This window comes from Centroberyx affinis, unplaced genomic scaffold, assembly GCF_046629955.1.
Source record: "Centroberyx affinis isolate AG114_WGS23_722 - 3 ecotype Tasmania unplaced genomic scaffold, CSIRO-AGI_Caff_v1 ptg005081l_1, whole genome shotgun sequence".
NCBI lineage: Eukaryota > Metazoa > Chordata > Actinopteri > Beryciformes > Berycidae > Centroberyx > Centroberyx affinis.
In genome coordinates this window covers 368335-393294 of record NW_027282514.1, presented here as the reverse complement: position 1 = coordinate 393294, position 24960 = coordinate 368335, and the positions used below count along the sequence as shown (strand labels likewise).

The window sequence follows — 24960 nt, the reverse complement described above, 5'->3', positions numbered from 1 at the left end:
TTGTAATCTGATGAAGTGTTGTGAGGATTACCTTTACAGTTGCTACCCAACACTGAGCCTAGCTCCCCCTCTTGGTGTAAAACAGCAGTGCAGGCAGAAATAAAGCATCAGGTGTGGGTTGTGCAGCAGAGAGCCGGCGGTCCATGCAGAGCAGCGAACGAACGCCCCACTAGCAGCTACAGCAGCAGCCAAGGAGGACCAGATTCATGTGATGGAAGAGTTGCAGCAGTATCACCAATCAAAGATCAACAAAACCCAAAAGGGAAAAGAACAAAGCCAAAAAATAATGTTATAGCAGCAGCAGCAAAAGGAGCAAATAAATAGGCAAATCAGCTTCCTTATGATAGAGCTCTTTCATTATATGTATCGGAGCTTGCCACACAGCCCGTTACACACTGAATTAGAGCAACCAGCTACAGTGGTAGCCAAAGTAGAAATCCCCTGACACTGAATCTATCCTGCATAAGTACTGCAGGATTTTCCCCAAATAGTACATCTTGGGGGCCTGTTGCTCAGCCCCCCAATATTTGTAAAAGTGACACTTTTACTGCATCTGTTGCTCAGTAGCAGGCTGCTGGACCATAGAGATGCATAATAAGTTCCTTCAAACTTAGTATGCTGGATACTACCAGGTAGAGATGCTAGCCTCATCAACAGAACAGAAGGACAGTGTTATTACAAAAGGAAGCCACAATAATTAGCGGAACAGTTTGGCACATGATACCGTAATGATATGTTGGTAGGCCTACGTATGGTGTCTGTGACAATCATGGTGGTTCTTCATAAGAAAATAGAGAACGATAAAATAAAATGTCCACATGTATGAATAAAGGCCCCAATTCCCGCCCGTTAGTCCAAAATATGACACTGTTTTACTACTGGAAAAGACAGTCTCTGGTATTGTGAGGTCCCAAGTATGGAGCTTGCATTGTTTCAGTCTTCTGAGGTTCAGTCTGCAGCTTGCAGCCTTCTGAGGTGATGATGTCACATTAGCTTGAAGAGTAAAGTGTGTTGTTTATGTTGTGCTTCAATCTGACTGCTGGATGAAGGTCTCGGCGGAGTCATACACCCCCTTTTAGTCAGGAACTGAATGAAATGTGTGTGTGTGTGTGTGCGTGTGTGTGGGTATGTGTGTGTCTGTGTGTGTGTGTGTATATGAGGGTCCCGTTGGACTCAGGGCGAGAGGAGGAGAGTCAGCCAGATGAGTGAGGAAAACAGAAAGAGAAAGGAAACACATCACGGACAGTGGATCTCCCATCCTCTTTTCTGATTGGCTCTCAGCAAGTCTCTCCCAGAATCCTGTGCAGGTCCTCAGGCAGGACACGCCCTTCTTCACCACGACTTACATTCCTCACCATCCTGAAAATACACACACACACACACACACACACTTACATCTTTAACATAACCTCTCTCTGAACGCAAACCATTTTCTCCAGTTGTATTTACGTCTATATTTTAAATCGACTATGATCAACATTTTTGAAACAGCCTCTTACCACATTCCTGATGAGTCCTCATGCAGCAGCTGGATGACATCACCGGAATTAAAGATGATGTCATCGGTGCTGGCCATGCTGCTCTCCACCATGACCCTGTACCTGCCAGCCACCTGGAATGGAAGACAGGGCAGTAAAACCCAGTAGAATGGTACATTTGTTTTATGTGTTTTGCACATTTACTGCTGTTGGCCCACACACACAGCTTGTTTGACTTTTATGGGTCCTCAGGCCAATCTGTGTATATATATTATGTTCATTAGGGTTGTGTAATTCATGTGGATTTGCATAGATGTTTATGAGATATGTGTGGTGTCTAATCATCATGTATGTGTGTATATATAAGTGCAACTATGTGAAACTGTATTGCTTAGCATGGAAGACAAGATTCTGAGAAATCAGACAATTAAGTGTTATTGTATCGTATCATCGGTCAAGTGCAGCTCCTGAAAAGTCATCTTTGTTTGTCAGTTGGTCTCACAGACAATGAGTGTTTGTCAGCCACTCTCTATCTATCAAAAGGAAGACTTATTGGTCACGAAGGAAGGCATCTTTCACAATTTAAGTCAGATGTAAAAAATCCTTAAGCGCATCAGCCTGCTGTCTACATCGTTAACAATGTGGGTTGTGCACAGGTATAAATAAGGCAGAGCCCGGGAGAACAGAACGCAACTGAACACAGCAGAGGAAAAAAACCCTAACCCTAACCACAGAGATATCACAATGGATCACAGTCTGGATAGAAGGGAGGCAAGGCAGAAAAGAAAAGGAAGCTGGATCAATAGAATTTATCTTGAGGCATGCGATCTGATGATGTTTTTGAAATCCACAGGAGATGAAATATATCACATATCACAACTTGTACGTCAAACTTGCCTGTGTCAAACTTTTGGTTCAATACTTGGTTGACTATTGGTTAACTAAAGCTTCCTTGTGGCAAATCTGTATGTTTCTTATTTTAACACTTCACAAGGACTATCTTAACGTGCCATTCTACTGACACATTCAAATGAATTACTGCATCGTAACCAATCTAGCAGGCTGGTTCTTGCAAACTGGTCAAAATTATATCCAAAGGGGAAAAAAATCACCATGATAATTAAAACTTTTTTACTTGGTGCGTGTGATTTGATCACTTTTTGAAAATCACACTAGGCCAGTACTGAGTGTTAAATTCATATGGTGTATGCCTTACAGTGCCATGAGTACACACATTTAGTAAAGTCAACTGTCATTAAACTACAAGTTTACCGCATGTATCTGAAAGGTGATCGGGCATTACAGTGCAGCTCCCACTGTGCACTCCTGATTTTACCAGTTTATATGGACAGCCTGACAGCACAGTAACATGCTGGCCATCGCCCAGTCAGAGTAAATAAGAGCGGCCACTGGATGAAGAAAACTCTCACCAGGGGGGCGGGCTGATCGTCCTCGTCCGAGTCTGATAAGTTGGAGAGGTCTGTAGCTCCGCCCCAGTCCTCCAGACCCTCACAGATAGCCACTGAGTGGGCAGGGGCGGGCCAACCTGCAGGTGACAGACAGCTGAGACGACTAATGACTGGACAATGTAGTGATCCAGTTATTAATCACTGATGTGCATGATCTATATTCATTGTGAAACATTTGTAATATTATGTTTTGAATATTAAAGTCCACAAGATCATCATTTTTCTTCTTTGGTGATAAGCGGTTAATGCTGTGAACGCATCACTTCACAAGTCCTACCCGATACCGGTGTTTAGAGCAGCAATCGGCAATAGAGAGCAGCAAAATGGATATTTATTTATAGGATTATTACTTTAAAGAAAATGCTATGACAAGGATGAATGACTGTGTGTGTGTGTGTGTGTTCTGCTGTTCTGATCTGACACAGCGACTCACTGCGGCGAGGTGAATGGACCACGGGGTCTGAGAGGGCGGGGCTGGTGTGTATTGACTCCTCCCCCTGGAACCTGTGGGAGTGGCTTGTCGCCGTGGAGCTGTGAGGAACATGGAGACACGCTGAGCAGCCCCCCATCGACGCTCCGCCCCACGACACACACACCCCTGACACACTGAACCCCGTCACCGTGGGAACGAGACACAACGACAACAAACAAACAAAAACGAAAAACAACAACAACAACAACATCCACGGTGTCACAAAAACGAGCTCATACATCATCCACATTCTGTTAATTACTTCAGCATTCCATTCAATTCACATTCAAAACACATATATTGCAACGTCCAATGTCAAGGATCGCTACAATATATGAAAATATTATGTTGTATACACAGTATTCTGCACACATACGAGGCCTGAATCAAATCACATCTGCAAATAATCCACAGCGTTTGCCTTAACCTGCTTTAAGTAGAAGATGGGTGGGGTTTGACCCATAGATCCACTTACAATAAGTGCCAGAAAGTTTAATCACAGGAAGTATTTTAAAGTCAGTTTTGTATACTTTTTTGCAATTAATAACCAACATGAGTAACATGAGTATCTCAACTGTCCTGATGTGGTAAACCCCACCCATCTGGTAAGTAAAAACACTTATTTACAAATACTATTTGAGCCAGGTCTGTATCATGTACACATAACCATTCAAAATCTCATACAAGTGGCAAACATTCACAGTAGCTCAGTCTCTATCTGCTGGTGAGCATCAAAAAGCTCCACAAGACAATCTCTGACCGGACTGTATGAAATGTTTCACATATTTGACAACTTTGAGCTGTGTTTGATTCTTACTGGTTGAATCTCTTCTGAGGATAGTCAAGTGCTTGATAAGTTAAAACACGTCACTCCGGCAGACCTTAAGTTCTTCAAATATTTGAAACAAAGTGACAGTGTTTGGTGCCCAGTTGTGTAATATTCCTACAGGTTTGTGTTGTGGAGCTGAGAAGACCCAGCCTTTCAAGACAGAGAATCATTCATAACATGCTAGCATGCTAACAGCAAGTATAAAACTGGTATCTCCTACAAAAGCCCTAGAAACACACACACACACACACACCTTATGAAGCTCCATGGCCGACAATACCCAAGAGAGCCAGTACCTTCAATGCCTACCAAGAGTTAGACCAATCTAACCAAACTTTTAAGATTACGGCAAGAATTTACATTGACTTGACACATGCAGCGTAGGTGTAAAGTTGGCATAATGTCTTTCATTTCACATGTCGCCTTCACGTAGCGTTGGCTTGGAGTGTGAATAACGCGCCACACCTACGCCTCAACAAATTTTTGCACGCGTTCATGTGTTTATGCATTAGAGGATTAGAGGATGCCTGCACTCACTCTCTACTACACTCATTCACTATAGTGTTTAAATGCTTTCCTTGAAAAAAAGCCCAACCCCAGGATCAATAACAGAATTGTCAAACACACTTGAGAATGGTTCAAGGAGCTGGCCGATACCCTAAGGCGGTAGTTCTCAATCTTGGTCCTCGGAAGCCCACTGGTTTTCATTCGAGCCATCTAATCAGGGACTGATTTACATAGGGCTGGGCAATATATTGATATTATATCGATATTGTGACATGAGACTAGATATTGTCTTAGATTTTGGATATCGTAATATCGTGATATGGCATAAGTGTTGTCTGTTCCTGGTTTTAAAGGCTGCATTACAGTAAAGTGATGTAATTTTCTGAACTTACCAGACTGTTCTATTATTTGCCTTTACCCACTTAGTCATTATATCCACATTACTGATGATTATTTATCAAAAATCTCATTGTGTAAATATTTTGTGAAAGCACCAATAGTCATCCCTACAATATTGTCGCAATATCGATATCGAGGTATTTGGTCAAAAATATCGTGATATTTGATTTTGTCCATATCACCCAGCCCTAGATTTACACATGGGACGCCAGGTGAATGCTATTAACTATCTGGTAGGATAGAAAACCAGCAGTGCTCAGGATCCTGCGGACCAGGACTGAGAACCACGGCCCTAAAGGAAAGTTTCCAATGTTTGTGCGAGTCATTTTAAGTAGACACAGCACCAAGCGCTCTCCATGGTGCTGAATCCCGTGTTTATACATGCAGACATTTATAAGGAGATAAATATCAAAATGGCGATACGCATCTATGTATGTCAAGTATAGCAAAGACGCTCCAGGTAGGTGTTGCAAGCACTGGTTCATAAGATACTGGCGGAAATACAACTCCATACACCCACACAAACATTGCACACATACACACACTCATTCAGTCACTTGTACATATCACATTCCTACATAAAGATAAACATGTTGCTTTGTTACAAGAAGAGAGAGACATGGTGAAACTGGGGGGTCACTTGATTCTCAATTAAGTCATTTCAGGAATGGAATTTTCCTCACAACTCTTTTCCTTAATCAAGTTTTGAGTTTCTTTCTGAACTGACTGAATTGAAAGTGAGTTGGCCCCTTCCCAGCATACATCAGGAGGTGAGAAACTGACACAGAGGGTCATAGGGAGGTCATGCAGGGAGCATCACCTGTCAGAGAGAGCAGCGTCTGACACCAGAAGGGTGGGAGCCTCATCTGAGAGAAGGGGGAGGGACAGAGGACACAGAGGCGGGGCTTAAGTTCAAGGAAGTTGAATCATGCAAATAACACAGATTCTAGAAAGAAAGAAAGAAAGAAAGAAAGAAAGAAGAGACAAATAATAACAGTAATAGAGACCGTGGCGCAGTTTCTGCTGGTTGGTAAGAATTTTACGAATCTCCGTCAGCCAAGAAACTTTCACCTCTAGTGTTCGAGCCTAGACAGACAAGCAGACACACACACACACACACACACACACACAGCACAGAGCAGGATAGCAGTGTGTGAGACAAGAGAGTCAGAGGCACAGTGAGTGATTGAGAGTGTGTGCAAGAAAAAGTAGAAGAGAGAAAATAGAAAGCGACAGAGCCCACACCTGAACTATGTACACCTCTTCTCTGCCACTGTACCAGATCTCAAACTTCTTCACATCTCCTTTCACATTTTCTGTGATCCCCACTGCACTCATCTACAGACAGACAGAGAGAAAAGTCATAATTATTAATCAGTTGTTATTATTGCTATTCTATTACTGATTCTGTATTACTGTTGTTGTCATTAATTACAACCAAAGCTTTGGCAATACATACTTGAAGCTTATTGAATTGAATTGTAATAGAAATGTTGCATCTGGTAGTTATTATTAATGGGACGATATCGGCATTCAATATATTGCAATACAAAAATGTGACAATACGTATGACGGGGCAGAAAAATGAATTGTTATATTAGCTCCATTTTATTCTGCTGTAGTAATCACAAATGAGACAGCTTGACCTTCACAATTTCTCCAACCAAATTACATTATTTGAACTTTGTAATGACATTTTGAAATTGTTGTTTACACTCAGATTTTGACACAGATTTGTGTCTCAGAAATAAACATAATTCTGCACAGTCAGACTTTGTTGTCATTCGTGAAGCCCATGTTGTGTATCGAATCTTATGGTGAGAAAAGCATATCGTCCCATCCCTAGCAGGTATATGTGGGAGTAGAGACTAGTATACTTTTTGTATTCTTACCCTGAGGCAGTGTTTGAAGCTGTAGAAGGGCGCCCTGTCGTGTGTGTCCTCGTCTCTGCGCTTGCAGAAGAGCAGGGCGTGTTCATAGAGGAAGAGATGCCTCTGCATGGGCTTGAACCTGGCCAGCTCCTTCATACGCACCGCCGCTCGCTTATGGCTGATCCACACGCTGAAGCCTCCCTGCAGCACCACCCGGCCCAGCTGGCTCAGGTCGCCCTGCGAGACACAGACAGGCAGACAGACAGGCAGGTAGGTAGACAGACAGGTAGGTAGATAGACGGCACCCTCAAGCACACGTGTGAATGGGAAAAAGTCTCACCTTAAAACACTGTTAAACTATCATACAAAACACCCTCTTGACTCACCCGACATGAATGGCAAGCTGTAGCTGATGTGATTCGCTATCCGCTCACCAGGAATATCACACTACATTGTACCCAGTGATGTGATCGGGATTGTACCTCAGTTTTATTGCGACCAAAAATGCTTGATTTTTCAAACTTTACATACTGTGTGTGTGTTTTTTTGCAGTACAATTGTGGGAATTGATAAAAAAAAATGGTATTATGGTGCTATAGTGGCAATATGGAAATAACCCAAAAAATGTGATTTTTGCAACTACTTCCCAATAAGAAAGTCATATATATACTGTATAGAGTCATATATAATGACTTTCTGTGATAATAAGCATACTACATGTCACAGAAACTACTGGTAAATATTTTAGCACTCATCCTTTTTTAATTTCTGAACAGAAAAAAATGGGCTCAATGTTACAACAGAAAAAATACTGTGCTTGGATTTCAGGCTTTATAAATATACCTTCAGCTCAGTAAACAGAGTAAACAGCAAATATTTGAAAGTATATAAAACTGTATAGTTTAATTTAAAAAGTGCCTATTTATGTTTGAGGTAGACTTTGGTTCGCACATTCAGAAGAACACAAAGGATCCTGACAGCGGAAACTATAATAATGCTGTTTAAATGAAAAAACACAGACGCAGGTTAACTGAAAACAATGAACAATGAAAAATTGCACCCTTCTTCCACCTGTGAACGAAACTCAATTACAGTTCATTGTCATCTGAATCCTCCTCCATCTCCTCCCTTGATGAAGTGTCACTGTGTATTTTAGGAAAACCAAGGCAGACATAGTTTGCTGATAAATATTTTGATTGGATTATTTGAAAAAAGTGTCATGACTGGCCAAATTTACAAGTCTTCTCAAGTGTTAATTTAGCCATTATAGACAGAAACATTGTGATCATTTCAAGTTCTCATAAATACTGCATGGATTGGTTGAATTAGCATTAATTATTGCGATCGTAAAATTGTAAATTCCTTGAGGGACTGATACCAGGTATTTCTTGATTTGATTGGTTGATAAATAATGAATGATTGGAAACCTGTTCTCCAGTGAAGTGATTGTCCATTCTATTGATCGGACTGGCTAGTACCTGATATCCAGTGATGGCTATCTGATGCATGGAGTCGTTGACGGCCTTCAGCAGCTCCAGCATGGAGTCCAGCGCCTCCTGCAGCTCACAGCGGTACTGGTCCTCCGTACAGTGCTTCAGCAGCTCCTGCACCGGGACAGAGAGACACAGGTTGACAAGTCAATGTTTTTCACTTTATCTAATCTAGTCTGGATAGATGTCTGCCTGCCTGCATGTCTGTTTGTAAACCTAAATGGCCGTCTGCCTGTCTGTTTCCAGCTTTCTGGATATCTGTAAATCTGTTTTTGTCTGGCTAAATGGCTGCCTGCCTGTTTGTGGAGCTGTCAATTTGTCTGTGTGCCTGTTTAACATGTCTGCCTGTCTCTCAGTAAGTGTTTTTATCCGTCTGTCTATCTGTCAGTGCGCCTGCTGTTTGTCTAACTCTCTTGTTTGTTCGTCCCTCCCTGCCTCCATCTCTTCATCATTCTGTCCACACATCCATCCACCCTGCTGCAACGGGTGATTTTTTGACAGCCTGCAAAGAGGAGGTAATATGTTTCCACCTGTCTGTTGGGTCTATCTGTCTATCCAGTTTGAAATAAAGAGACGGTAATGCAATATTTATTCCATTTGTCTAAACAGGACCCATTACTAGCTTGTGATCAATGCACTCTAATACTTATAATGGATTCTGGACTACAAGCATATAATGAATAGGAACAGGGTGTGCACTCTCAGCTTCCCTAATACATATTTTTTCACTACTATAACGGTGTATTGGGGATATCTAAGGCACATGCTATGTACTCAAAACATTAGTATCCCAACTTTCCCTTCCCTGTTTTCTTCACTGCATCCACTAGGAAAGCGGAAATGCTTTAATTATACTTTCATTTTGTATAATTATCATTTCGACAATGTCAACAAAGAACTTTGATTACCTACTTTCTTTTCAAATGTAACGTAATTATTGTTGTTTTGCTGCCAATCATTTTGTAAGAGAAGATGTCATGTTTTCCAAAAGATGGACATCTCATCTTGGAACAAAACGCCTCAGTTATGATTAAAAGAAACACAGTTTTTGTTTAACAGTCGAGTCAGTATGAGCTTTATTTCTACAGGACCCTCTATCAGACTCTAACAGATGTACAGCACCTTGAGTAGCAGCTGGTACTTGGTGAGGCGTTGGACTGGTTTCAGAAGGTAAGAGTCCAGACCCAGCTTGTGGTCCAGCTTCTTCTGGCATTCCTAGAGAGAGAGACAGAGAGAGAGAGAGAGAGAGAGAGAGAGAGAGACAGAGAGAGAGAGAGAGAGAGAGAGATAAAGAGGGAGAGAGTTTCTCATAGATTTTCTTCTAATTTGGCAAGGTGAAAAACCTCTGGATACTAAATATAATTACTACTTTAAAGGAATAAACCAAGTTTTTGGGAGATTGGCCTGTTGTTTAACTTACCCATTAAGTGATGAGAACATAGACCCCAAAATCATCCATATGTCCCCGGTAGATCATTTGCTCCACTGCTCCATGCTAACAGTTTGGCATAAACTACTGTATGTTGATTGATCATAGGCAACTAGCATTATAAGTAAGAGGACTGACTTAGTAATAAAATGTTAGTTGGTTTTCATATAAGGCCTGTAGATTAATATATTTAAAAAAATAAAAGTCATTCATTCAATAAAGCTGATGTAGCAAGATTTATTTTTGGAGCAATTTCAGGTGAACAACCATGTATCCATCCGCTGCACAGAGATTTTTAGCTGTAGGCTACACAGTCTCCCATCTCCCACCACGTTCATTTCATATGGAAACAGGGAAAGTGGTCCCTGGTACTGTAGTTGAAAACAATACTGTATTTTATAGTGTCATATTTTGTGTAAATTTACCAACCTCCTACACACAACTGCTCAACTGCCAAATTTTATTTAGAATTACTTGCCATTTACTGCTTTAAAGCTGCTACAAGTTCTCATTTTCTCTATTGCTCTAATGCTAGTCACCTACTATCACTCAACAGTGTATGCTAAAGTAGCAAATGACCTACTGGGTCACATGGATGACAATCTCCCAAATCCCTGGTGTATTCCTTGAAGAGTGTCGGCTCCTCTCCGTGCCTCTTGAATGAGTAAGGGGAACACTGCTAAATTTGTGTAAACCACAGTACCTGAAAGAAGGGCGAATCAGAGCACTGTCTCCATAGCAACTCGGAGCGAGGCTTATTTTGGCAGTAACGCTCGTACACCTGAAACTTCTCCTTCTGCTCACACACACACACACACAGACACGGACACAAACACATGCTTAGATGCAAAATATAGCATCTTACTTAACATGAAGTTGAAATATAATGTCTCACCACTTGCTAAATCTTCTAATCATAGTTCCCCACTAACCCTGTCTCACCCCCCCCCCCCCCCCAATATTTCCTCACCCGCTGCAGGAAGCAGGCCCCCACCCTCTCTGGCGTCTCCAGGCAACCCTGCAGATCTTGGAGGAAGATCCTGGATGGAGAATCCAAGAAGGAAATGAAAGGAAAACGGATTGGAGGGGAAAAGAGTGGGAGACAAGGACGTTCTGTGACAGCTTGTGAGCTCAGTGTGTGTGTGTGTGTGTGTGTGTGTGTGTGTGTGTGTGTGTGTGTCTTGCCTGCTGTGGAACTGGTAAATCTCTGGCATGTTGCCAAACAGGACGTCCTTCTGGCTGCGTAGAGCTGAGGGAAGTAGACTGGACAGAGCTGGGTCCTCCATTTCTGCCCTGTAACCCTGATCAAAGGAAAAGGAGGAGAGGAGAGGAGAGGAGAAGCAAGGAGTGGGGAAAAAAGATGAGGATGGGACAGGAGAGGATGGGAGAGGATGGGAGAGGAGGAGAGGAAAGGAGAGGAAAGGAAAGGAAAGGAAAGGAGAGGAGAGGAGAAGAGAGGAGAAGCAAGGAGTGGGGAAAAAAGATGAGGATGTGACAGGAGAGGATGGGAGAGGAGAGGAGAGGAGAGGAGAGGAGAGGAGAGGAGAGGAGAGGAAAGGAAAGGAAAGGAAAGGAAAGGAGAGGAGGAGAGGAGAGGAGAGGAGAGGAAAGGAGAGGAGAGGAGAGGAGAGGAGAGGAGAGGAGAGGAGAGGAGAGGAGAGGAGAGGAGAGGAGAGGAGAGGAGAGGAGAGGAGAGGAGAGGAGAGGAGAGGAGAGGAGATACAGAGTGTGTTTGTATCTCTCAGGTCCTACAGTGGAAGAGTGAAATATTCTGGGTAAATGAAGTGGAAGGAATGTGCGTCTACCTACTGGAAACGCTGAAACATTTCCACTAATAGAAACAGCAGTAGTGTCTGTATTATCACCGGCGTAAACTCACCAGCAGGACAGAGAGCAGCTCGTCCACATAGATCCTCTCTGTCGCTATCAACTCCTTCATAATGTGGCTGGAGAGAGTGAGAGAGAGGAATAGAGAGACAGAGAAAGAGAGAAAGAAATAGTAATTTATAGAAATAGTTTTAGTTTAAAAGGCTTGAACATGGGGCAGAAACATATAGCTACAGCATAATAGTTTATCAATAAGAGACAGCATAACGTCAGAGTCAGGGGTCAAATGTAAGTTCAGGGGTCAGGGGTCAGAGGTGAGAGGTTGCATACCGTGTGACCTGCTCAGGATTCTCTTCCGCATCAGAGTCCGTGTCGGGGGCGGGGCCATACAGACAGCTGCGGTTGCCTTGGTAATCATGCATCACCTCGATCTAACGAAACACAAACCAATGGCAGGGAAGCTCTCTCAACTAGGGCAGAATAATAATACAAACTCCCACTGTAGACATGCTCTCTCTCTCTCTCCCCCTCTCCCTCTCCCTCTCCCTCTCCCCCTCTCTCTCTCTCTCTCTCTCTCTCTCTCGCTACCTCTCTCTACTCACTCTGTCTCCCTGTCACACACACACACACCTTGCGCTGGCCAGTGTTCCTCCTGGAGGTTTTCTTGCCAGGAAGCAGGTCAAAGGAGAACTTGGAGTTCAGGACATTAAAATCTACACCTGTAGAGAGAGTCACACACACACACACAAATAGCATAGGTGAGAAGAGAGGACAGAAGAATTGCAAGTACATGGAATACAAAGCAGGGTATAAAACTTGATATAAAACATGGTGTACCATGTCAAATGCCAAGAGAAGGGGGTAAAGGAGAGGAGAGAGACTTGACAGAGCTACTCATGGAGGAGGGTCAAGGTGAGACGACTATACTATGCTTAAGAGAGACAAGGGGCGAGAAGAAATTTGTACACAAAAGAACAAAAACACACACATCCCAATCTTCAACAACATAGGCTAGACAGAATCCAAAATATTCAATAAAATTCTACACTGCAAAATCCCATAACAAGTGAATGAAAATCTGCCAGTCTGGTGAGATAATTTCACATGTTCAATTTTCTTGAATCATGTGCCATTATCTTGATACTCGTGGAGTAATCTCAAGACATCGTTGTTTCTAAAAAATGTTTGAAAAATTTAAACTGCATTGGAAGCAAGTAAAACTATCCCTATTGGCAGAATTTGGAAAACAACTGAACATGAAACTAAGAGTTGTTAAGACATTTTTTATGCAGTGCATTGACCAGCTGAGCGTAAACATTAGTTTTAGGATGTAAATAAATGTAAAGACCTTGGGAACAGACGACAGTGAGATCTTTCTTTTCAAGTTTAGAAGAGAAGAGGGGATTGAAAGGACATGGCAGAAGAAGGGGGGTTTGAGAGAGCCGTACCATGTTTAGGGGAGAAGAGGGGGGACTTGCAGCGCAGTGAGGTCTGGTCAGGTTCTGGCCGGGGCGCCACCAGCTGGATGGGTCGGACCTGGATGTCCGCCAGCTTCCTCAGACATTGCTCTCTGTTCCTGATCATAGCCTGGACCGAGTTCAGCTTCTCCGTTACCATGGAAATTTGGGACTTGGGAGGAGAGAGAAGATGTGTGTGAAAGAAAGAAAGAAAGAAAGAAAGAAACCAATCAAAACAACAATGGAGGCGCACAACTAGAATCAGCTCCCTCCGCCTAACTTCAAACTCGCCTCTGATTGGCTACTGGCAGCCTTTGCTCTCGGAATGAATCTGTGATCCCAAACACCACAAGATTTGTTCAGGACCGCTGCAGATGTCAGGCTGTAAATATCAAAGTTGTTTGATATTTACCGCCGCAGCTCAGATCAGTCTGTAAATCAATCAGAGTAGAGAAGATCGAATCTGTAAACTCCTCATACTACCGGATCATTTTTGTCGACCGTCAGTGCCAAACAAGCCTTTGATCAATTTCCTCTCTGATTGTCGGGATGAGCAAGTCTGGTATAAATTGGCTTGATAATCCTCTAGTGTGCCCCCGGCCTTAGGAGGGCTGAGAAGTTGTGAGTAGAAATTTAATCAGAGTCGAGTTAAGAGAGAACTTGGGTCAAACAGTAGCAAATAATTCTTAGTGTTTGGTGTTGTGCCGGCGCAACAAAACAGGATTTTGTGGGATAGGGGTGCCAAAAATAATCAAATCTGAGTGAAAAATCCCACATAGTGAGGAAGGTGGCATCTCCCAAGAATGGCCTGCCACCACAATCTTCCTTTTTAATACATAATGCTCACTTTATTGTTTAAAACCAATGCATTGTGTCTTTGCCAAAGCTTTACTGTCTTGTTCGGAGTTCAGATAGTGTCTGTCAACATAGGCAGTGTCATGCAACATATCAATCATAGAAAAGATTACCAGTTAACTTTAAAATGTTTTGATTGTCTAAACTCTCTAAACTTTAATCTACCAAAAGTAGATTAGAACTGAGAGGGCAGTGGAACAGCATCTTGAGGAGTGAGGTGAGCTGTGAGTTAGATGTGTAGCGTCAGTAGAGGCGGGTTACCTGCAGCTGCGGGCTGAGTATGGCTTCAAACTCCAGGCTCAGAATGTCCTGGCTGTTCCTCAGTGCGGTGGGCGCCCTCTCCTGGTGGGAGCTCAGGTACTGCAGCGCCTCCTGAGCTCCCTCCCTGGTCTGGAACCTGTCCACCATCTGGCTCGCCAGCAGATAGGCGCCCTCGTCACACCACCGCAGGGCCTGCACACACACACACACACACACACACACACACACACACACACACACATACACACACACAGGATAACACGCATGTTCAGTTCAGTTCAGATCTTTATTGTCACACAGGGGAAATTCATTTTGCAGCAAGGCACAATAAAAACAGTAAGAACATAATGCCACAAATACAAAAGAGTCCATGCAATAAAGAGTCCATTCAATAAAAATAAAGATGCAGAAGTGGAAAGTGCATACACATGCACACACATAGGATAACACACACTAACACAGAAAACACAGGGACTTTTTACATTTTAGGCATTTAGTTGATACTCTTATCCAGAGCATCTTACAGTGGGTGCAACAGCAGAATACATTTCAATTCCTAGATCACCATCATTATAAGCAAGCAATAGTAAAGAACCAAGTAAGGAGAAAGGTAGAGAGATTTTATGTTTTTAATTTTTTGGATGAGAGAAAAGTAGAGCAAGTAAATCAGGAAGACACACACAGACACAAAGGAAATACACAACCACTAGCGATTGTAATTGTTGTCTGATTTTGCATTTTCATTGCAATAAGCCTGTATGTGTGAGTATGCACAATCGAGCGTGTGTGTTGCTTGAGCCTGCGTGTGTGTGTGTGTGTCAGCTTCTACCTCTTCCAGGCGGAGCAGCAGGTCTCGTGCTCTGGTGAGCGAGGCCCGCTTGGTGCGTATGGCGGTGGTGATGACATCACAGTGATGTCGCAGCTCGTTGCAGCGCTGGACGATGAGCGCCAGGGCGTAGTGGTGGTTGGCGGCCAACTGGTGACCGTGCAGGATCACCACCTGGGCACGAGCCATCTCCTCCTGATACACACACACACACACAAGGTTTTTGTTCCAAACTGAGATGATCACTATTTGAAAAAAGTGACACCTACTCTTATATAATCACTGATAGTAGAAAATGTTACTTTTTCAAAATGATAGGTAAAGGTAGGGTAAGGTAGGAGGTAAATTGAACTCATTACTTAAAAAAGACAAAAAAAAAAGACAACCAAGTGTCATAATACTCTGACAGATCTTCTAGAGATATGAAAAAATACATTTTGTGTGATTATTGTTTTATCAAATGGACATATATCATTTTGGGATTTAAATATTCAAATATAACATAGAAAAATCACCATAATATTGCAGTTAATTACAGTGAGAAGCAGTGTTATTAGCACAACGAAAACAGATTTCATATACCAACTGGAGTTGTGTCAGAATGCCACTCAAGCATAAATAAATGTGTTTGATCTAATTGACGACATCTGCATCTTTGAGAGCATTGCACAGACTCTGGGTGTCTGTCATTACTGTTTTATCTGCGCGCTGCATTAATCCAAAAATAGATTCTCAAAGTCTATGGGAATCACCAGTTTCTGTGCTAATCATTACAGCAGGGAGTAGCTGAAAGGCATGCAGCACTGCAGTTGAAAGACACAAGAACAGATTGGTAAATAGGAGACTGGAAACTCGCTCTCACCATTTAAAAATGCTAAATGTAGCATTTTGCTATCAGTAAATCATTACCATGTTAATTTTGAGACATTGTTATAAACACACAAGACCATCGCTGAGACCATTGGCAGACTCTACTGGCCTCTACAAATTTTACATTGTGTGACACCAGATTTCACACAAAACCTGCTGGATTGCTATATGGCACAAAACAAGAAGAGGGCGCTTTTCTTCAGTGGAAACTGAGCTAAAGCTTTCAGAGCTTCGCACAGTGGCAGATGGTGGAACAAGTGAAAGACCGATGAAAAAATCACTTCCAACATGTTTATCCTCTTCAGTAAAGAAAAAATAAATAAACACATGCCAAGCAACACCAGGGAAGGGGACGAGGGACACGAAGCAACATCCTACTTTGCAACTGGAAGCAACAGGATTTATGGAAAATGTGGTCTTAACTTTGAGAAACACTCAACGCAAACAATAGTACTGGCATGATATAGAGGCTACCTGTCTCAACCATGGTCTCCTTTGTTTACATTAATTATACAAAAGTATTACAGTTAATTTGACAATGATATATTGCTGTTTAAAAATGCTACACGTAACACCTTTAAAACTTGTCTAACTGAAAAATTAAAGACTTGACATTTCAGTTTCTCTGACCATCAAGAAACATCAGACACAAAACACATTAATGATGTGTAGTGTTCGTGTGTGTGTGTGTGTGTGGGTGTGTGTGTGTGTGTGTGTGTGTGTGTTTGTGACCTGCGCTTGGTTGTCCAGTATCTCCAGGTCTTTCAGTTGTTGTTCAGTTTGAACCACGGTGTTTCCCATAGAGAGAATGTCCTTCTCCTGGGCAGAAAGCCTCTCCAGCACCTCGTCCATCTACACACACACACACACAAACACACACACACACACACACACACACAGTCACAGTCAATCATCACAGCAATGTAACTTAGGGTCATGGTTAATGTGAGAGACAGAGAGTGAGAGACAGCACTCATCACACCTGCTGGAAGCTGATCTCATAGCGGATCAGCTGCAGGTACTGCTGCAGCTTCAGGTGGTGTTTCTCAAAAGAAGCCATCAAACGCCTCCTCCATGTCTCTGAGCTGGGCCAGGAGCCTATACACACACACACACACACACACACACACGCACACACACACACACACACACACACCTCTGAAAAGGGCCTGTATCATCATCACCAATGAGCTCCATAAGTATCCGGACCGGAACAGACAGATGTTTTGGTTCTACACTCTTGGTACTTTGCATATGAAATTACATAATTTAGTCTATGAGGCTAAATTGCTGCTTTCAAAGTTATTTTCAGGGCATATTGGAATTTTTTATACTAATTATCCAAAGGTTCAAACATTTCCTGGAAATATTAGTTGTTGTGTTGTTGTGTACACTCAATTAAAAGCAGCAGAGGCTGTCTGCTTTCACTGATATAGAACATTTGCACTCCAAATGATCTGAAAACAGATTCTGGAAGGAAGGATTCAGCTATGAACAATGTTGTTGTGTATCCTTCCTCTCTAGAAGATTTTGGCCTTTTTCCAAGCTGTCATTGTACAGGAAGTAAGTTTTTGTTGGAAAATGAGCTGTTTAAATAAAAGTTTAATAAGATAAATAAAACAGTGTCGATCTGAGTATCAGTCCCACAACCATTCGTCTATCCATCTATCCTTCAATACTTTGTGAACATTGTGTCAGCCTGAAATTCTCACAAGTCCCATTTAAAACAACCACTGACCAAGTGCTGTACAAAAGATAAAAACAACCAAAACAGCTCTCTAGTTTCTCTGATTTCTTCCTTTGTCCTGTGTCTTTTTCCCTGCCCCCCTACCTCTGCACAGTGTCAGTGTCTGCCTGTATGTCTCTCTCCTCCACTCCGTCTCTCTTGGAGCTTTTGCAGTTTCCAGGTTGGACAGCAGCAGGCGCCCTTCCTTCAGCACGCTCCGGATATCATCCTGAAACAAAGTCAAACTCATTTACGCAACCATGCATGGAAAAACTAGAAAACATCTGTGCAAACACATTCACGTACTACATCTATGCATGCACAGAGAAACAGATAGAGGAAAAAGAGATAAAGTGAGAAACACAGAGGTAGAGAAAGAGGAAGACAGACATAGGAAGACGAAGATAGAGAGTGAGGGAGAACCTTCATCTGTCGGTATCGGTGTGTGTGTGAGTGTAACAGGAACTCGATGCCGTTGGCTTCATCGGGAAGTTCGGTCTCAGCCAGCTCCGACCCAAAGCCCTGCAGCAGCTGGGCTATCTCCTTCACTGTCACTGCAAAGCTCTCAATGGCCTGCAGACACACACACACACTTTTGTGAACAGTTCTTATTCACGTGGGTTTGTTTTACCCTAATTCTTTAGTACAAGGACGACATCTATGCCTGTAAGTAGATTCACTTTATCCACAGAACAGAACAAACTTATACATTATAACAAAGTGCAGATAAATAAGCCACTTCACAAACCGTGACACAGGCAAAGGCTTATGGGGAAGAGGGACAAATCCCTTCCCTGCTGAAAAATCTTTAACCAAAGCTCTTGAGTCATGAGCGCCTGTCTACACGTTTTTAGTGTGGGTGATCCTGATGGGAATACAACCTCTACAGCATGTTCTAGCTAAACCGCATACAGACAAAAGTAACGCTACAGTTCCCTCTGTAATGGATTTTTATGTGCTGATGTCGCTAAGAGACTGTAGGATTTTCATTAGGTCCTTGCTGAACTGCGCACGTTTGAAATGCCTGTGGCTGTAAGTAAGTAGAAAATTGCTTTACCTATTTCACATTTCTCTACAATTCAAATTGCTTGTTAGCCAGTAAAAGATTACTTCAAGTTCTCTGGTTTCCTGATAAGGAGAAGGAGAAGTAGTCTCATTTTACAGCATTAGATTATTAGATTTTTTTTTTGCTGGGTTTCTTCATTGTAACTGGGATTAATTCTTTGCAGATGATGTAACGTTACCGTAGTAGGCCTTGCTATGTGTATGTTAGCAGTATCGTTACTTGTTAAGTTGTAGTAGTAACATACTGTTGGTATTAGGGCTGAACGATTTTGAAAAAATATCTAATTGTGATTATTTTGACTGATATTGCAATTGTGATATGATTTGCGATATTAAAGGGAATGATAATTTTTACATCATTATTCTCCTTTTCATTGAAAAACGTATTAAAATGATTATGGTGTGATTTTTGCGGGGATCTGTACCAAAGATGTTTTCTTAAGTCTGTAGAACATGATGTGTAGGCCAGGACATCTCTGCAGCAAGACAATATTTAATTTAAAATGGTATCGCCTTTAACAAATATTGCGCCTCCTGCGATTTGAAAATTGCAGTAGGCCATATTGCGATTTCGATAAAATTTCGATTAATTGTTCAGCCCTAGTTGGTATTGTTGTCATATTTTTATTTCCCAAGATAATCACAACTGGTAAGCTAGCACCAAGCTAGTTTTCACTTATTCATATTCAACAAACTGCCATACTCTGACGGACTGAATGGCATCAGAGCTTTATACCGTGCGAAGGACGATCCAGTCGCTGTGGCAGTACTCCACTGTTCCAGTGAAATCTGAGGTCAGGTGGTTTTCATCGATGTAGCGCAGCAGGTCTCCCACTGAACGCAGCATCACCACCTAGCACAGAAAACACAATGCATCTATAGCACACAGGGATGCAGCAGCCATCTGGACAGTAAACGGGGGAAATTAATGTACTGTGCTGGGAATTTAACCAATGAATTGCTCCAATATTACAACAACATATTTCAACTTGGTTTTGTGGGGGTGATGAAATGAACTGTTCAGCATCATTAAAATGTATAAAATATCGGTATTGAATTATCCAAAACCAATTATTAAGCCCAATTATCAGTGCATCATCATAGTGTGAGAAGAGAAGAGAAGAGAAGAGAAAAGAAGAGAAGAGAAGAGAAGACAAGACAAGACAAGACAAGACAAGACAAGACAAGACAAGACAAGAGAAGAGAAGAGAAGAGAAGAGAAGAGAAGAGAAGAGAAGAGAAGAAGAGAGCATCTATGGGGAGGACGACCCCTCTCACCGGCATCTTTAACAGGAAGTCATCCTGGCTGAAGCGGAAGCCCAGGTCGGTGCTGGAGGCGGGGCTGGGGGCGGGGCTTAGCAGGCTGGTGGGGCGGAGCACCAGGACCAAGTGCAGGTTGCCTGGAAATGAGGTCTGGAAGAAAAAGGAGAGGAGAGAAAAGGAAAAGGCATGATTCATGTTTAGACACCTTTATGATAGTATTTTATGCTGAAATGTAAATAAAGAAAGGAGAGTAAAGAAATGTAGGACAGAAGAAAGAAGGAGGAGGAGAGGAGGGGAGAGGAGAGGAGAGGAGAGGAGAGGATCAGTGATGTAGTGGTAATTAAAAATGTGTGTAAACTGTGAGCTTCCTTAGGGCAACCACCAATATCAAGCATCACCAGTATTTTCAGAAAAGTATTAATTTATGCTTTTTTCCTCCTTAAAACACTCTATCCGAATATAACTTCCATCACTATGATACTGCTTCCTATGATGTCTAGTGGTGGTTCTCAATCCTGGTCCTCAGGACCCGGACTACTGCTGGTAGTAGTTAACTGCTACATGTGAATGCAATTAACTACCACCAGGTGGTTAATTACATTCACCTGGAGTCCCAGGTGTAAACCAGTACCTGATTACACGGCTAGAACGAAAACCAGCAGGGCTCTGGCTCCTGAGGACTGACCACTAAATAGTCATTTCAAGTCAAGTTTATTTCTACAGCTCTTCATCACAAAGCTGGTCTCAAATTACTTTACAGAGAACAAGCCTACCTAGACCTAACAAATCAGCAATCAATCACAAAACAACAAGGAACACAAGGAATCAAAACAAAGCACAGGACACAAAGTAGCATGCTGAAAAGACATAACAGGCCTACCTAACCTACCTATCTTAGTAGATTTATGTGAGAAATGATTTATGTCAGCCTAAAAATGTGGGTAAACCCTATTGCTGCAAATAAAAAGGTAGATGAACAGAGTTTAGGTGGCTTTAACCTCCACTGCATCCCTGGGCATGACACACAGCACAGGGATGACAGGAGTCAGGCAGTCAGTCAAAATGGTTGACCTATGTGGTTTAGCAGCAGCACCAGACACTCCAGCAGTCTACCTCAGCTTCTCCAGCTTTCATCCTGCAGTCTACCAAATCTCTGCCACAGCATCAGCATCCCTAAACGTCAATCTCTTTAGCACTCTTTAGCTCTCTTCAGCACTTCAGCTGGTGACAGTCAGCTCCTCTGGCTGCCTCTCCTCTCTCTTCTGTATCCTCCTTCCCCCCTCTCTATCAATCGCCTTTTCTCTGGCTGGCCTTGCTTTTTCTTCTCTGTACAAACACAAACCTCTGTCATCCTTCCAACTGTTAACACGTTCACTCCTCTTAAGATATGGCTGACTAGAGGTAAATGTGAACTTGTCAATCCTTGATTTCTAATTTCAGTCATTCCTCTATGTCATGTCTGCCTTCTTTCTCTGCCTTTCTCTCTCTCTGTCTTTTTGTCTGTCTGTTTTGTCTGTCTCAGCCAAACACTATACCAGCTAATTTCACTGATTAGCATATCTTCATCTTCAGACACGCAGGAACTAGTCCCTGAAATAAATTGCTATATAGTGTTTGGTTGGAATGAAGACCTGCAGACTCTTGGGTCACAGTGGCACATGATTGAAAAGACTAAACTACTGGTGTCATCATATTAGTTCCAGCTTGGACAAGTCAAACATTTCCAAAACTATTAGTCTTGTGATAATAAATTACCAATCCTTTGGTAATGGACCCAATCAAGTTGACTGCCAGTCATGTGGTGGCGGATCATCAATCATGTTGTAGTAGACTACACTACAAATCAAGTGAACTACCAATCATGCTGAATAAACTCTTTTCCTCACCCGCTCTCCGTCTCCTCCACTTATCACTCCTCTCCTCCCTGTCACCCACTCCCCATCCCATTGTTAGCCAATGTATATTGCCAGCTGTGTGTATATAGAGATGATAACTTGAGAGAATACTGGTTTTATGGCAGAGTTTTAAACTTCATATTAACTTTTGAGGTACCATGATAACTCTATAGTGCTGAATCTGCTGTCACGCTACTCTGTCCTGTTTTTGCACGCTGTTTTGTCAGAAAAAAAATAAGCAAAATGCTGAAGGAGAGCAGAGTTTCTGCTCATTTCAAAACATTTCACCCCTGGCCTGTAGGTTTGCCCACTCTCAAAAACAGGTACAGCTACAGGTATTTCAGTACTGATGGCCCTGACAGGGATAAAGTCTAGTCTTGGATGTTAGACAGAATTCAAATAAGGACCTGGGCAGAAACCTTTCAGTGTCCAGACAAGCTGTAATGGCTTTTAGACCTTTGCCACCAGAGACTCCTGGCATCAGATTAGATCAAACACTGACAGAGCTTTCTCTTCCCTCCTCTATGGTAAACAGTTCGTCTGCCTTACTGTGTAAATAAAATATGTCAAGAAAACCTTTGTTTATTCATCCATGTCAGCAAAATCAAGTTTGATATTTATTCATATAGTAGGCTACGTATTACTGGCAATGGCTGCAGAATTGTCAGCATCTTTGCATTACTTAACTGCATTTAGATTTGGATGGATGGGGCATCCAGTATTTATGAAGCATATTCCCAGTGATACATATAACTTGAGCACACTCCGTACAGATATGATAGACTGCAGTGACAAAGCTGATACAGCCTATAATACAACTGCAGCTGCCGTCCAAATACAGGGAACACATACACACACACACACACACACACACACACAAACACAGACATGTTTGTCATTGGCCTGTCCTGGTCCCCTTCACCTCATCAGCACTATCTTAAAGCTGCCACCTGAATCTGATCTAGCTCTACTTAACCGAGAGAAATACACATAATAATGTCTGATGCAGTTTGCATTGCACTGAACACGCATCCCAAACCCATGCCGCAGTACTAGACTGTCTTGAGAGCAGCTCGCCTGTCCCTCTCTCTCCTCATCTCTCTTTCCCTCCCTCTACTCCTCTCTCTCTCTCTGCTGCAGTATCCTCGCCGCCCCGTTTGAAACCTCCCACCTCCCTCCTCTCGTGCGGAGCTTACCGCGGCCCGGCGGAGACGGGGGAACCCCCGCAGCGGGTTGGACTCCGCCATGGCTTAGTGCTTCCCGCTCCTCTCCTCTCCTCTCCTCTCCTCTGCTGTACGTCCGCTGGCCGCCGCGCAACTCCGCTCTTCTCACCGGGCCCGGTAGAAGTCTGCAGCGGGACGTGGTGTCGGGAGCGAGCAGCCGCAGCGATGGCTCGGTAACCTACACTGCAGTGACCGGGCGGGCCGAGCGGGGAGCGGCGCGCCGAGTCCACACCTCAGCAGTCGCACTTCTCCTCTGTACCAGGATGGGGGGGTGCTGCCTGACGTCAACCCCAAAATAAGTTGGCCTGCTCCAGAGCGGCGCTACATAAAACAGCCACCTTAACAAGTCATTTTATCTAGTATTGAGTCTTAAAATCTTCATAGTCAAAAACTCTGCCACTCTGCAAATCAATTTGTTTCAAGCTTTTTCTCGAGATTGCATTTTTCTAGAAAAGTGCCGAAACAGGTGACTGAATTATCTCGTCCTATTGGCAGAATTTTTTCACATTTGTAAGACATATAACTAGACAAAATAATATTTAGAATAGGCTACTTAGATACTTAGAGAAAGGGACTGCGAGAGTTTTGTAATTGAAAGAGTAGGCCTAATATCCAATGGATCCACTAGATGGCGCTTGAAGCTCAGGAGATAGTTGAGAAGTAGGCGCACCTCTGTCTCACCTTTTGACGTCAACAGGAGGCGTGGCTCCGTCAGATCACACGGCTCCAGTTGTTTTATATCGCATAGGCTACAGTTCTATTCCTAGACTTTGCGTTCTACCCAAATGTATGTCTGGTTCTGCCCGAGACAAAGAAAATACAATTATTTTTATTATCATAATATGTATTTCAATTATTTTATTGCATCTCAACTCACCTCATCTTGTCTTAGGCTATATCTAACTATATGTACCTAATCTTATCTCATCTTATTTTATCTTATCTCACCTCAGAGCTTACATCTTAAATATATCTTATCTTATCTCACCTCATATCATCTGACATCATCTTGTCTCGTCTCGTCTCATCTCATCTCATCTCATTTCATCTCATTTCATTTCATTTCATTTCATTTCATCTCATCTCATCTCATCTCTTCCTATGTCATCTGATTTCATCTTATATTTTATTTAACTAACTTATTACTAACTTAGCTAAATAAGCCTCTAGGTAACACTATTCCTTCTAAGAAACTTAACTGAGAAAGTTCATGTATTGGTATAACCTTTCCAAACATCGTTGTCACATGTGCACTGAAAAAAACACACATTCACACATTCTGTTACACATTCATACATCAAATCATGTGAACTTTTTGAAAGAAAGGCATTCATTTTGTATTGAGAACTTTTAATAGTGTAAAGAAATGAATGAATGACTGATCTAAGAAAAAACATGGCAAGTAGGCACTGCAAAATTATTTGTAGAGCAAGTAAAAGCAAACGTAATTCAATAAAGATCTCTTATTGGAATCAAATGTCTACTCAGGTACAGTATTCAGAATATACCTCCTTTTCACTTGGCATAACACAGTAACCCACTTATTGCTCCATTACCCAATGACTTACATTAGATTTTGGGGTTACAGTTCACCCAAATCCTGGTTACAGTTTACGTACCTCCTCATTTACTGAGTCCTACTGAGCTCTACCAAGCAAATGATCCAAGACCAAGATCAGGTTGTGTTTATAAGCTTGGATTTAGAAAGAAAACTACTGCCCACACCCTAAAGACCTGAACACATTGGT

General features: G+C 42.4%; 1 protein-coding gene across 1 annotated transcript; it reads right to left on the bottom strand.

Moving 5' to 3' along the window:
* Positions 1-1277: 1277 nt before the first annotated feature.
* Positions 1278-23236, bottom strand: LOC139666667 (proto-oncogene DBL). Its single transcript, XM_071545961.1, is given in 28 exon segments — positions 1278-1359; positions 1500-1612; positions 2909-3024; positions 3381-3553; positions 5975-6020; positions 6162-6240; positions 6400-6492; positions 7047-7262; positions 8504-8629; positions 9638-9730; positions 10648-10740; positions 10915-10984; positions 11130-11245; positions 11824-11890; positions 12102-12202; positions 12402-12490; positions 13220-13400; positions 14345-14536; positions 15174-15365; positions 16773-16892; positions 17023-17091; positions 17093-17138; positions 17872-17938; positions 17941-17995; positions 18190-18339; positions 19568-19684; positions 20110-20244; positions 23186-23236. Coding segments are annotated over 28 exon segments (3048 nt in total).
* Positions 23237-24960: the final 1724 nt, after the last annotated feature.